Source organism: Python bivittatus, unplaced genomic scaffold (genome assembly GCF_059951505.1).
Source record: "Python bivittatus isolate LINGU-HERP-01145 unplaced genomic scaffold, Pbiv_v1 ctg000030_np1212, whole genome shotgun sequence".
Taxonomy (NCBI): domain Eukaryota; kingdom Metazoa; phylum Chordata; class Lepidosauria; order Squamata; family Pythonidae; genus Python; species Python bivittatus.
This window is the reverse complement of record NW_028277031.1, coordinates 3837509-3852091: the sequence shown is the minus strand read 5'-3', so window position 1 is coordinate 3852091 and position 14583 is coordinate 3837509. Positions and strand designations below refer to the sequence as shown.

General features: G+C 47.2%; 1 protein-coding gene across 4 annotated transcripts; it reads right to left on the bottom strand.

Annotated features, from left to right (window-relative positions):
• Positions 1-228: 228 nt before the first annotated feature.
• On the bottom strand, positions 229-13037 carry SSTR5 (somatostatin receptor 5). Of its 4 annotated transcripts, none has more exons than XM_025169317.1 (2): positions 12761-13037; positions 229-3041 (listed from the first exon to the last, which is right to left on the bottom strand). In XM_025169317.1, exon 2 carries the CDS (start codon positions 2991-2993, stop codon positions 1890-1892), a length of 1104 nt encoding a protein of 367 aa, XP_025025085.1. In that variant the 5' UTR covers positions 2994-3041; positions 12761-13037; the 3' UTR covers positions 229-1889. The 4 variants fall into 4 exon arrangements, with proteins under 4 accessions (XP_025025085.1, XP_025025086.1, XP_025025084.1 ...); XM_025169318.1 differs by having other exon boundaries at positions 229-2999; XM_025169316.1 differs by lacking the exon at positions 12761-13037 and adding an exon at positions 9391-9757.
• Positions 13038-14583: the final 1546 nt, after the last annotated feature.

The window sequence follows — 14583 nt, the reverse complement described above, 5'->3', positions numbered from 1 at the left end:
ATCAAAGCAACGATCAGCTACCAACTATAATTGGTCTCTGTATGTGTGTGAATTCCTGATGGATTCTCTAGATCCAATATTTCTGCTTTGAAGCTGCTGGGGCAACGGATCTATCGGATCCCCTGACATGGTTAATGCTGCTTCTCGTGGAAGCTCTGCTGGATCCACTTCATGGCTCCTCAGCCTTGCCAAGAATTGAGAAAGAGATGATACATTGAATGTCTTTTTTAAAGCAGCATTTTAATTGATCAGGATCACATTTGGTCAACTTCCGGGATTACACTTCCAAGTAGAAAGAAGGGGGAAGGAAAGGATGCAGTGATGTGGGGAAAAGGAATAAAATCTTACCCCAGCTTGATCCTCCATATTTACTTCATATCCAAACGATGTCTGAGAGGTTGAAATCATGTTTAAAAACAACTACTATCAGCTTCAGTAGGGGAGTGCTCTGGTTTGCTGGGAGCTGCTGAACTCCCCCAGGTTCACAATCAAAGAGATTCAGAAAGATTTAACTTTTCTAGACCAGATATTTTTGAGCAATACAGGAGCATCTGTGGGGAGAGGTCAGTAAAGTCAAGATGGCAGCCACGACCACGTAATTTATTTTATTTGTGAATCAAATTTACACACTGCCCATCTCACTACATGGGTGACTCTAGGCAGCTCACAAATAAAAACCGTGAGGACAGTAAAACACTTACAAAAACAAAGTTAAAAGTCGGAGAGAGCATCCTCAGGTAATGAGAGCCCTATCCCTTTTTTAGATGTGTGGCACATGTGATGCCCATTAAAACAGAAGAAGAAAAAAGAATGAGGCTTTGAATGCATGGTTGCAGCTGCCATTTTGACTTTTTAGGGCCCCCCCTCCCCGCGGACGCTGTTGGAGAAATGTTCATTGATTAATGAATGGGAAAAAGGCATCTTGTAAAAGAGAATTAGATATAGATAGCCAGGTTGCTCTGTCTTCTGCCCAGACCGTATTAAATCACCAAGTTGTACGGTTTGGAAAAGTTGGAGTGAACTTTTGCACCTCCCAAGATTTTGAGAACGTTTTGAATGAGCAAAGTTTAATGTGGACTCCCTAATTCAGATGCATTCCTAGTAAGGCTATAAATAGGTTCTGTTAGATCTAAGAAAAGCAGCGTAGCAAGATCCAGCCCCCTGCGGGAAGTAGAAAGCAGGACCCAGAAGGACTGCCAAGGAAACACCGAGTTCCCCATTTCCATCCTCACCCACCCGAACGACTGGGTTATTGTAGATGCTTCTACATCCGTCACTGCTGGAGCCCCTGTATGCCAGAGACCTGCGGGACAGCGGACCGCCGGAAGGGTGTGAATGAGCTATGGGAGTTCTTCAGTTCACAAGTTCACTGGACTGAGGTTTGCCAGGGCCCTACTGGCCTTACCAGTTCTCTGCTGGCAATTATACCCATTGGGAATGAAGCCTATTCCTTCCTTTAGGCTTCGTTGCATGGTTGCGCCATGCAGCACGTTTGAGGGAGGGGGGAGGTGGATTATCCACACAGCCTTCCATCTTCATCTCCAATCCAGTAAATTTGATAGGGAAGGCTTCCTGCTATGGAATCGTAAGCCGAATTGCCTTTTCGTTTATATAGCCTAACTTTTTTTGTATCATACATACAAACAGCTATATGAGGAGAGAGCAAGAATGAAAGTAATACAATATGTTCTTTTTGGTTACTGTTTCTGAAGCTTTTCATGACCCCCAGAACGCTAGGTGGACATAGGAACAAAAGGCTGGGAAAGAAAATCTCTGTAGGTTAAGCTTGGAGATGAGGTGACCACCGTCTCCTGGCCCCGTCCACTTTCAGTATTTACTGTCATCATGTGTTTCAACCAAGATACAGCCTTCTTGAAGTCACAGACTTTCTACACCTTGCTAGTCAGCATGTGACCATTGGATTCATCATCCCTCTGAGGCAGCATTGTATCCTTCAGGTGGCTAGTCTTCTCCTGCCGAAGTTCGGTGGGGTCGCCATCTTCAATGCTATTGCCTTGACGGAGGCATAGGACCTTCCGAAAGCTCTGCTTGAAATTCTCCGAAAGAAATCCATAAAGTATGGGATTGGCACAGCTGTTGGCATAAGACAGAACTACCACAAAGGAGAAAATGCCCACCAAGACTGGTTCCTCTGGCAAGATGAGTATCAAATTGACAATATTCACAATGTAGAAGGGGAGCCAGCAGAAAACAAAGACCACTACTATAATGACCACCATTCTGGTCACTTTCCGCTCTGACCGCCGGCGTCTTGTGGAGCCAACTCGGATTCCAGAGGATTTCACTTTAATGACAATCAACAAATAGCAGAGGCATATCACCAACAACGGACCAAAGAAACCCAACACGGATGTATATATGATGAACACAGCCGACCATATCTCCACTGGATCAGGCCAGCTCATGTTGCACGTATGAAAGTTCTCCTGGACATCAGCAAATATAATCATGGGAAGGACCACCAAGAAGGATAAAGTCCAGACTGCCATGCTGATCAATTTGGCTATCCTTGGCTGACGCCACTTGGTAGATTTAATAGGATGGACAACGGCAAGATAGCGGTCCAGGCTCATGACAGTCAGGCAAAAGATGCTGGTGAACTGGTTAATGCCGTCAAAAGCCGTAACTAACCTACACATGAATGTTCCAAAGGGCCAGTAGGAGATGGCATTCTGGGTAGCCAGAAATGGTAAGCCCAACATGAAGAGTACATCAGCGATGGCTAAATTTAGGATGTAGATGTTGGTCACAGTCTTCATTTTGGCATAACGCAAAACCACATAGATGACCAAGGTGTTCCCACTCAGTCCAATAATACAAACCAGAAGGTAAATGATCGGTATGAAGACAGAGTGGATATTGGAGGAGGCAGAAAAATCCATAACCGTTGCATTGTCTGTGGCATTTGTCAAGGAGACATTAATATCTGGAAATGTGGTGGGTATGTACAAAGGATCCATGGTCTTCTCCATTTTTACCTTTATGAAAGACAAAGGCTATTATTGCTGCACATTTTCATGCTGGAAGAAAAAAAAGAAACGTTGATTAAAAGGTGATTTCCCCACCCCAGAGTCCTAGAGTTGGAAAGGACCATTTAGGGATCCCTTAGAATCACCAAGATTGCTGAAACTGATAGAACAGTTGCCCTCAACCTGAGAAAGGAGGACAAATGATAACTGTGGTGGTAGGCCTAAAATAGGCCTACCGCAATTAGAAATGAAGTCCGCATCCATTAAGGTTGCGTCTCCCTGAGCTGAGCTCAACTCCTGATGATTTTATGGACAAGTCTATGCAGCTTTCTTGGGAACAGCATGGAAATGGTTTGCTGCTGCATTCTTCCAAGATGACTTTTCAAGCTACGGTCCAGGGGAGGGGTGGAGCAAATCATGTTCATATCCCCACCAAGCTCTCTGAGACCTTTCATAATGGTTCTGCTGTTACGGATGCTAACAGACCTCTGTGAAGACCAACAAACAACTTGTCAGAAGAAGCAAAAACTCTGCTCAATGGCAACTTGTGTGGATGAGTCCCTTGTCCTGGGATGAGAAAATACCCCTTAAAGGGAGATTGACCAACCCAATTTGGTCAACAGCATGGAATGTGAAAGGGATTGGGGTCTCACCACGTTTTTTACCAGGTAAATCCACAGTTCCTTATCCTTCTTGAGATCAGGCAAGGTTGTCTGATGTCATCAGTGTGACTTACCATTTAGAACAGTTCTTCTCAGCCACAGCAACTTTAAAATGCTGGCTGGGGAGTTCCTGGAGTTGAAGTCCACGCATTTTAAAATTGCTGAGGCTGAGAAACACTGCTTTAGAGGGAAGCAAAATAATGTGGAGGGGGGAAAAAAATAAGGTCAGTGATATTTGTTATGAGAAGTACTCATGCAATGAATTAACCGAATACTGCATTAAAATGGCCTGCTAATTTATTCTGGTATGGGGAATATTCACCATCAAAGCAGCTGTGAGAACCTGAGCCCTGCTGATATTGGGAAAATAAAGTGTGGTGCCGATATTATCTATCGATATTACTCTGTGCATTTCTTCTAAGTGTGCTCTGTCGTGTGGAAATCTTATTTTACAGATGATGACAGGGCAACGACAGCAGTTTAGTCAGCCCAAACACGATTGCAAATAAAACATAATATTGCAGAAGCAAAAACTCCTTCATGCTGAGCTCTACTCCGGTAACTTCCTGGGGTCCTACCGCTGAGCTGTTTTCTTGGCAGCAATGTTGAAATGACTTGCTATTTATTTTTCAGGGAAGTTTTTTTTCCACTTCCCAGTCTAGCTTAGCCCTAGGATTTCTTGGAAATTTCCTTCCAAATATTCACCAGAGCTGTCCACGGGAGGTGAGTGTAAAAAAAAGCCAAGATGGGGCCTGCAACTCCATGGTCACACCCACACCCCCTTTTTTTACACGTGTCACACGGTCTAAGTTGCCATCTTGACTCCCCACCCCACGGATCCCTCAGGGCTGACGAGATGCTGCCTTCTTCTGCTCAACCCCCTGCCTCGTTCACAAGTTCGAGTCCCACCACCCCAAAAAAGGGGTGGCCCTTCCTTATTTGCTCGCCCTCATTTTGGCCATCAAATGTAGCTGCTCTGCTTGGTGCAGGAATGTGAATTAAATGGGTTTAGTAAAAGGCATGAAGCAGGCCTGGAATTCTTCCTGAAAGCTTTCTGTAGATGCCCAGAGCGCTGCGCCATAATGGCTGGAGATAATTGGCCAGTATTGCATTATATTAAGCAGCTCTTTTGGTTTTCAGCTAGCAATCTACAAATAAAAAAGAAATAGGACATCGGGGGCAAAAGGCTTAGCAACCATGGAGGTTTCTAAATCATACCCAAGGGGCTTGTCAAACATATCTATATCTATCTAAATAGATTATATATCTACATGTATAGATTCACTGATCGTTTATCAGTTGCACAAGTTTATTTTCAAAAAAATCACTGCTCTGCTCCATTTCCAAATCAAAGATGATGATTATTACTATTAAAAACCCTGTAAACCTGATTCATATTTTTAATGAAGGTGGGTTCGTTTGTTTTTTACCTCCAACATACCTTTTTTACGAGCGGCTTATAAAATGCACTTTATACCCGCACATTTTTGTATGCTGTCTAAATCTAACATACCCATTTAAATGAATTTCATCCTGAGCCAAGAGCTTGGACTCAACATTTGCAGAAAGGTGAAAAGAGAGAGATAATTGCCCCAGGTCCATGACTTAAAACATGGACTGAACAACATTCCTCTTTGTCTCCTGCAAAAGCCACATTTCAAGGAAAAGGGCCCCGTTACAATCACCATGATTTGAGTTCATGTCAAGAGCACCTTTACCTTTTAGCCTGTTCTTTACTGCAGCTGTGCAATTGAAGCCCCCACCCCTTTTTTTACAGGGGTTGCATGTCTGATACATGGAAAAAGGGGACGAGCTTTGACTGCATGGCCGTGATGTTTTTAATCCCCCTCCCCAGTGCCTCTGATCCTTACCGTCCTCTTTTAAAACCTTTCTGAAAGAATCTAGAATCCAAGGACTAACAGAATAAAGAACACAGAAGCCCATAACAAAAAGATCCAATTACGTTCAATGCCGCTTACTTTCAATTAAGGTCTATAAGCTTGCAGCCTGAGCACCATTTTCAGAATATTTTCTGAATTTTCTGTTGGCATCTAGAAGTTTTGCTTGGAAATTATGGTTAAGAAAAGGACACACATCTTTCAAAAGGAAGTTTGGTGGAGCGGTTAAGGCACCAGGCTAGAAACCGGGAGGCTGTGAGTTCTAATCCCACCTTAGGCACGAAGCAAGACAGTTCTAGGGAGAAGCAGACAAGGGCAAACCACTTTCAAAACCTTGCCAAGAAAACTGCGGGGACTTGTCCAATGCTGACTCAAAACACAAGCATCTTTCAGAATCTCTCTCTGTCACACGCACTCACAGCTCTATCTATCCATTCCAGACAGATGTTTCTCCAGCCCCTTCACGAACACACCCAGCAAAGGGGAGCCCATCACTTCCCTTGATAATTGAGTCCCCTTCTCAGCCCGCCCTTACTCTTACGAAGTTTTTGTTTTACATTTAATCAGAATCTGCCTTCTTTATCTTAAATCCATTATGCTGTGTCCTACATTCTGGAATCGGAAAGATGTGACCTTCTGTGTGACATCCTTCGAAGTATGTAAGAGTGTTATCATATCCCCCCCCCAGCCTTACACCATCACTTTTCTCAAGAGTAAACAACTCCTGTTCCTTCCATTTTTCTTCATAGAATTCATTTTCTATCTCCAGGTCATTTTCATCAGCTTTCTTTGAACCTTTTCCAATTCCTCTAAATTCTCTTTAAAGTGTGGTAGCTTAAACTGGACACGCGTTTGCGACGAGCCCCGAAGAATGCAGAATACACTAAAGCAATTACTTCCCGTGATTTGGAAGTGATGTATCTATTGATGCACTCCAAAATGGTCTTAACCTTTTTTGCAGCTACATCAGACAACTGGCTCACGTTTATTTTGCAATCACATACTCCTCCAATATCCTTTTCACAAGTATCTCTACCAACCCAGGTACTCCCATCACAGTATTTCTGTATTTGCTTGTGGTTACTCGCTGCCAAAGAAAGGGAAACAATAGGAAATGGTTGTTTCTTTCAACCAGAAGATATCAGGAAGGCCCTTCCTGGAAATCAAATAATGGACTGGAAAAAAAATATATTAATTGACCTGATCCAGCAAAACTTCTCTTCTTATATAACTGTTGAAAAGAGCTGTACTTTGGAAGACTCTGGCTCTGCATGGAAAATCGGTGATGTACTGTATCTCAGAATCAAACCCTCTGCTGATTTTCATGCGCAAATGGAACATGAACATTCTTGCTTAGTAATGATTAAAAGAAATAATAATCAGCTAAACTATCTATATTCATGGGAGGAGATGGTCTTAATAAAAAGCGAGCTATAGATAAACTCTGTCTGCACGTGAGAACAACCTCCCTGGCATCAAATTATGTTGTTGTGCATTCTGCCAAGAGAAGGGAATTTTAAAGTTCTGCTACAGAATATCGAGAACGGAGCTGAGAAAGGGTGAAATGAGAAATTCAAAGATTTCTGCAGCTCTGCAACTCTTGCGATGCTGCAGACTTTGGTTGGGCTTTCCTGGGGGGGGGGGGCTGGCCAAAGAACTCCTGCCCACCGACAGCCTCAGATCACTTCCTGCCTATGCCAGCTTCTGCTTGGGTACTTTGAAGCGACCCTTCTCTAGGGCAGTTGAAAAAACAGCAGGCAGCAAGAGGGCAGCGACAAGTCACTTCTGTATTCTTTCTGAGGAGTCAAGTCTTCAGCACAACCGGTGATAGCACTAGCCAACCTTGACGGATTAAAAACAAAATAGAGCCAGGCCTGGATGGGAGACCACCAAGAAGTCCCAGGGGGGTGGGTTAGTTTGGAAAGTCAGACACACGCAGGTACATATACACATCTGGAAGAAAGCAACGATAAACCACTTCTGTAATGTTGCCAAGAAAACTGCATAGATGTGTTCACATAGCCTACAAGAGTTGAACTTGAGTTAGAGGAGAGATCCTCATCCTACCTTGAGGATGAGAAATGTGCTGTAGTAGCAGTTGAATTCTGCCTCAACAGATCACTTTCACACTCTGTTTTCTTTATTGTGATCTCAGAGAAGAATAGCTCTGTCCCTAGATTGAGAACACAAGTATGCCCTTCCCTTCCCTTCCCTTCCCTTCCCTTCCCTTCCCTTCCCTTCCCTTCCCTTCCCTTCCCTTCCCTTCCCTTCCCTTCCCTTCCCTTCCCTTCCCTTCCCTTCCCTTCCCTTCCCTTCCCATCCCGCCTTTTGATTTTCCAGCCAAGAGGCTCCACAGGATACAGTCCCACAAGTCAAGATGGCAGCTGAAACGGGCGATCGAAGGTCCACCTGGTTTTTATGTTGCACCACCACAGCCATCTTGACTTGTTCGACCACATCTGCAGACACCCGCAAGGCTCCCTGTAACAAATGATAACCATGGCTGTTTAGGGTCATCCACTTCATGCCGCCCAACATCACTGGACCTAATTCCCATGACCCTCAGCCTGAATGGCCAAGGAGGATGGAAGATGTAGTCTAGCCACATTTAGAGGGCCAACAGTCAGTGACATGTATATTAATAGGGTTCTGCTTGGTACCTGCACTCAAGAATTTAGGCTACGTAGCTCTTGTGTGTGGCAGGGAGGGAAGTTTTGTTCTGGAATGGAAATCCGTAGCTCTCCCCCAAAGTAAAACAGGTGGCAAAGCCTGGGTGGGTCCACTCATTCATGAGTAGCTACAGGAATGCCACAACTGTCCTGCCCAGATGAATGAATAAATATCCATCCATCCATCCATCCATCCATCCATCTCCCTCTGACATACAAATACAACACTCAGCCAACCTTGGCTGACCTTGAAAACGTGTGAAAAGCTAATCCAAGTCAGATCTAGTTAGTACTTTGATGGGACACCACCAGGAGAGCCCAGGCTCAATCAGAAACCATCTCGGAAGAAAACAATAGCAAACTCCTTCCATGATGCTGCAAGAAACACTCTTTGGCTGTGTCCATGGGGTCACCTCAAAAGAGAGGAAGATTTTACCTTAGTTATCTCACTCAAAGAGTAAGAGAGTTCACTCCCTTGTAACAACTCTGTGTTATTCTCACTTCCTGGAATAAATCTGCAGGATTATAAGAGGGTCTTTTCCCTGCAGACCCTGCCAAGTACTCAGAGGTAAAGCCACCCATCACCTTCTCGGTCTGAAAAGTGCATCTGAAAACAAAGGCCGTTGCACATGAATTGTTAAGCCCAAATGATTGATTGGGTCTTTAAGACCCTGTGAGACTTTCTTCTAGGACATTAACCGTAGGAGATGTTTTCCTGAGCAGGCAAGCATGAAGTTACCCATTAACCTCCTTTCTTCCCGACCAACAACAAAAAGAATGTTTATGATCCAGGATATTGGAATGGCTGACAACAATGGGAAGGATAACACGCATTAAAAATCCACGAAGAAATAGATTTGTTTGACTCCTTCAGGTACTAATAAATGGGTTCTTTACGTCCCTTTGCTTGCTGGAGATAAATCGCAGCAGCTGCAACTCGCACCAAACTTACACCGAGGTTAAACATTCATTCTGCAAACATCTCTTTAGCCACAGCTTCTTCACTGCCCTTAGTTGCTTTATAGCCAACCTCTCAGTCCGCAAACTGCAAAACAGGTTGCAAAGCCAGCAAGACACACACGCGCACCTACCGACGCACATACAATCAGTGCCAAGAAAGATTAATGAGAAACTAACAGCAAAGCCAGTACAAATAAAAAATCTGACTCACCAGCTGTGCAAAAACCCTTCAGGTCTTTTGAGATCTGTAGTGGTCTTAAATATTCTTCTTAGGGATAAAAGTGGAAGGGGGGCACTCTTGTTAGCATCCTCCTCTCCCCATCCTAAATGCAGATTGCTGAGCATCTGAGCAGCCTTCTGCAATTTTTAAATGTCTCCGTGATTTTTTAAGCTCCACCCACTCAATCTATTGAATAAATGTAACATTTTCCTTGGAAACGTCAGGTTTCCCTGCTCCAGCCTCCTTTGTGAAACTGAGCACAACCTTTGACACTCATTCTAAGCAACTTGCTCAGGAGTCAGTTCTGCTGATTTACCCCAGAGAAGGACCACAGCGTTAACCCGCCCCCACTTTCAGCCCTCTTTTCCCTGTGAGCCCCCCCCCTTGGGTGCACGAGGAGAGGATCTTCCTCATCCATCATCCCTTGTGTACCGGGGGCTGAAACTGAAATTTTGCACAAACGGTTCCAAGCACAAAACAGTCACGCCCTTCCAACTCTGGATTTGTGAATGCAAATGATGGACGAGCGAGGCTGAACTTCAACGCTGGGAAAAACAGCTTCTGCGTTTCAAAAATAAATGAAAGATGAATCATTTGCACTCAGCACTCCGTGACAGGCGAATCTAAGTCATGGGTAGCTGATAATGAGGCTGTTCAGAAATCAGATGCTACAAGCAGAAGTTTCTCATCCCCACCAGTACAAAGGCTTCCCTTTGGAATCGGTTCACACGTTCAGCTGTGCACTGTTAAGAACACGGGGATCAGATGCAGAGGATCTGAGCAGTGCTCATATAAACACAAACTACCCAGCATGTTCCTTGCATGTGGCACTGGATGCAGAGGACGGGTTCACATACAGTATGTGTGTTCATTATTTGACAATAGCAGGACCAAATGCTGGCCTGCATAAGACATCGCAGACTGAGGCCTATGAAGGGAATGGCAAGCCCCCTTCGGACACCCCAGCGCAGCTGCTTTCACACATGCAAGTTGCCTGAATGCATGGGAATCAAATCATGGACACGCATCTGCAAATCGAAGTCTTCAATTATTTTCTGGGGAAAAAGCGGACCTGAAATCAAATGAAGTGTCATGATAATCAATCCAGATGTTGCTGGGGCTTTCTTCCCCCTCTTCCAAGATCGCTTTTGTGTAATGTGTGTGACAAGTGTTTGCTTTTCCTAGTGCAAATGTGGTGGAAAACCACCCACTGGGGTTTCTTGAAGTGACCATGGATGTCCCTTGGCCTGTAAGAAGTGACTTACATCAGAAAGAGCCCTGAAGCTGGAGCATCCCTGAGCAATGAGAGCAAGTTGCAAGCGCTCCGGATTCTTTCTGCACTCCCCTGAGATGCCCCATCTTAATGGCTACCTTCATACAGCAGGCCTAACCTGGTTATTGAACGGACGTGTCTTCTGGGTTTCTGCCATAGCCTAAGCAAACAGGCTGAGTTCACGCCACATGTGCACACTCATAGACCGACACGCAAAATAAACCAAGGTGATTATTAACTGAGCTTAGCAACTTTTTACCTGTCCTGGTTAAGAGTGTTGTGTGAAGCCCCACTCGATCCAAGCCCCAGCCTAGCCTCCAGATCCTCTGCAGGCTTCTTCCTCCAGATTCTTTTCCTGCCTGTTCCCCAAAGACGCCCTGATGGTTCATCTTCCTTCCTTCCTTCCTTCCTTCCTTCCTTCCTTCCTTCCTTCCTTCCTTCCTTCCTTCCTTCCTTCCTTCCTTCCTTCCTTCCTTCCTTCCTTCCTCCCTCCCTCCCTCCCTCCCTCCCTTCCCTTTCCTCTTTCCTCTTTCCTCTTTCCTCTTTCCTCTTTCCTCTTTCTTTCTCCCCCCTTCTCTTTCTTTCTCTCTCTCTTCTCTTTCTTTCTCTCTCAATCTCTTTCTCTCTTTCTCCTTCTCTCTCTCTCTTTTTCTTTCCCTCCTTCCCTTCTCAGGGTGGAAAGATGTGTTGGCTGCTTACCTTCCGGAGGTTCCCAGGGCCTGTCCCCACTCCAGGCTTTGCTCTACCCATTCCCAGGATCAGGGCAGGGAGTGCCTAACCTCCCCCAGGCTTCCTTGCCAGCTCCGGCATTGGGCCTGCAGGGGTTGTGCTGGAACCCCCGCCCCCTTGCCCCCTTTTCCGGTTTCTCTTTTTCTTAGCCTGGCAGAGCCCGGCTGGGAAATGTCAATTTTTAAGAGGTCCTCAGCGTGGAAGGGGCAAAGTGGTGCGGATCATGGGAGAGAGGCGAGGAATGTACTTGCTGCCCTTTCAAAGGGCGTGATCTGTGGGCTGCGCTACCACGGACAGCACAGTCAGCATCTCCATCTAGCAGGAGAGGGGTCTATGGTGTGAAAAATAATAATGGTTAAAGGGGCGGGGGGGGGTGGGACTCCAAGAAGCAGGGCAGCCTTCTGAGCGCGGCGGTGTCGGAATATGCAGGCGGAACAGAGGACCCTAAAGGGCGGGCAGCCCCGAGGAGGCGACAACCTCAGCGGGGATCCACCGAGCCAGAAGCCCTCCAGAGGCTCTGCCCTCCTCCGCCGCCCCGCCCAGCTGTTTCTGCCGGCCGCGCAGAAGAAGGGGGCCGCCGGCGTAGAGGTCGGCAGCCGCACAAGCGCCCAAGGGGGGTGGGGGGCCTTGGGGGGCTGAAAAGCGCAGCGATGCCCGCCCAGCCCCGCCGCGCCGCACGCTGCTGCCGTCAGTGTCCGTGTGAAACTGACACCAGCCTGGTCAGCGACACGCGTCTCCTGGTCGCGCTCGGGTTCTCGGGGCGCCTCGAGGCCGGCCGTGCACCGGGGGCGAGCAAGAGCGAGCGGGGGGACCGATCCACCGGCCGCGTTCTCGCTTTCTGGCCGGATCCGCGGCTGCCGCCCCAACCGTCCGGCTTAGGGGGCCCTGGGAGTTTTTCCCGGCCTGTCCCGGATCGCGCAGTTCCCCCTTCCCTCGAAGCCCCCCTCCCCGCCCCCTCCCCTGGAAGCGCAAGCGGCGCTGCCGGCCTCCCGCGCGGCTCCTGCGCGGCCTCCGGACTCGGCAGCGCGGGGAGGCAGAATCCGTCGGTGCGGCCGGAGAACCGGCGGGGGCGGGCGGTGGGGGGGACCGACCTCGCTTTTCTGTCATTTAAAAAAGGAGCAGCTCCATCTATCGGGAGCGGCGGCCGCGGCTTCGCCACAGAAAACTTCAAATAAGTAAAATGATTGGGGGGGGGGGTCGCGCTCTGCAAGGATCCGGGCGCGGGTGTAAGCAGGGGTTGCAAAAGTCGATAGCCCCGCTTTGTGCGCCGCTTCGAGGGAAGCGTTTTATAGATCCAATAAACAAATACGCCTCGGGAAAGATTTAACTGTGTGGGATTCAAGCCACTTTTTCACTCACCAAGGTCGATCAGTGGCAGCGGACGCAAGCGCTTCTTCCTGCCTGGCCGGAAAACCTTCTTCCAACCCCCCTCCAAAGGGCGAAAGTTCCTGAAAACGTGGCTTTTCGGGTGGATTTCGGGTCGGGGGTCTCTCGGTTATCCATGGGGCTTTCCTGCTTGCTGCAATATGAGCAGGGGCTGCTTGCTCCTTTGGGGAAGGGGCGGGAGACCGTCCTCCTCCTCCCCCTTCCATCAGGTGTCAATCAATGGGCAAACTAGGCCCACAGAGAAACTTTCTCACCAATACCACTCATATCCAATGATGTTGGATGTGTATGTGTAAGCAGTATTTTGTATTGGATTGTGTGTGTGCCTGTGAGTCATTGTTGACTCCTGGTGGCTGCCTGGACTACTCCCTACAGTGTTCTTGGCGAGATTTCAGAAGTGGTTTGTGGTTTGCCGTTGCCCTCTTTTTCCTAGGGTTGAGAAAGGGACTGGCCCAAGGTCACCCATGTCATGGTATGTGGGAAAGACCTTGGGGGACGGGGCCAAGAGATGCTGCCAAGGGAATGGTCAGATAAGAGGCAGCATCGCCCGCAGCTGGATAGTGGAAGGGGCAAGAGGCTCAGAAGGGACCCTCCTTAAGTTAAGTTAAGTTAAGTTAAGTTAAGTTAAGTTAAGTTAAGTTAAGTTAAGTTAAGTTAAGTTAAGTTAAGTTAAGTTAAGTTAAGTTATGGAGACGGGAGGAGAATTGTACTGTTAGACTTGCAAGATTCTATCAATGTAGCTTTACAATAAATTAGAATTAGCTCATCTGGTTGTGATTCCTATCTGGTTTACTCCATGAGGCCAATATCAATCTTGCAAGTTTGAAAGCACAGTCCTCCCCTTGTCTCCCTTTCAGCCTGAGAAACTAGGGAGGTCTGAGCCTTTTGCCCCACCAACTCTCCAGCTGAGGACTATGCCGTCTCTTATCTGACTGTTCCCTTGGCAGCGTCTCTTGGCCCCCTCTCCCAAGGTCTTTCCCACATACCATGACATCCAGCTGGCTTTGTGCCTAAGGCGGGATTAGGACTCACAGTCTCCCGGTTTCTAGCCTGGTGCCTTAACCGTTACACCAAACTGGCTCTCTGTAAGCAGCACGAGGAAGAAAAAGATCTGCTCCCTGCTGCCGCACCCCCTCCCCCCATTCTCATTCAGTGGCATGAAAGCAGATTAGCAACACAAGCACTTTCACAGAAGGAGACATTCTGGGGGGTGCAGAGTAATGTTCCTGCATTCAGTTGGTGACAAGCTGGCCAAGGACTGTGCGTAAATGCTCCATCTTTCATGGCACCATCCTCTCTCCAGCCATCTGCAGCATCTCTGAGTTCCCATTTTCCAGTGAATCACAAAGGAGAACCTCAGCAGGGAATTCTTCCCTGGTGTGGGGGGGTAGTTTTTGCAGTCATGGTGCTCCTGGGACCCTAAGAGGGAGCCCAGCCCTTGAGAAATGGCTGGAGGAGAAATTTGGGGAAATGGCCCACCCAATTTCTCTGCCTAGCAATTTGGAGACTATTCAAAGGCTTTCCAAGTTCAGCCCTATATAAACTAGACCAGTGAAGAGGCAGCACTTAATTGATCTTGGCTGATCTCAGAAAGATAAGCAGGATCTATATGCTCTGCATATATTACAAGGGGAGCAAGTCAAGGCCACATCTTCACCATGCTCCCTGATACCTTCCATAATGGTTCTCCTGTTATGGATGCTAACAGACTTCTGTGAAGACCAATGGACAACTTGGTGGAAGAAGCAAAAAATGTGCTGAACGGCAATATGTCAGATGAATCTCTAGGGCATGCT

Excerpts from the sequence above, each read along its gene's own strand:
- SSTR5 (XM_025169317.1), bottom strand. The coding sequence starts at position 2,993 with ATGGAGAAGACCATGGATCCTTTGTACATACCCACCACATTTCCAGAT.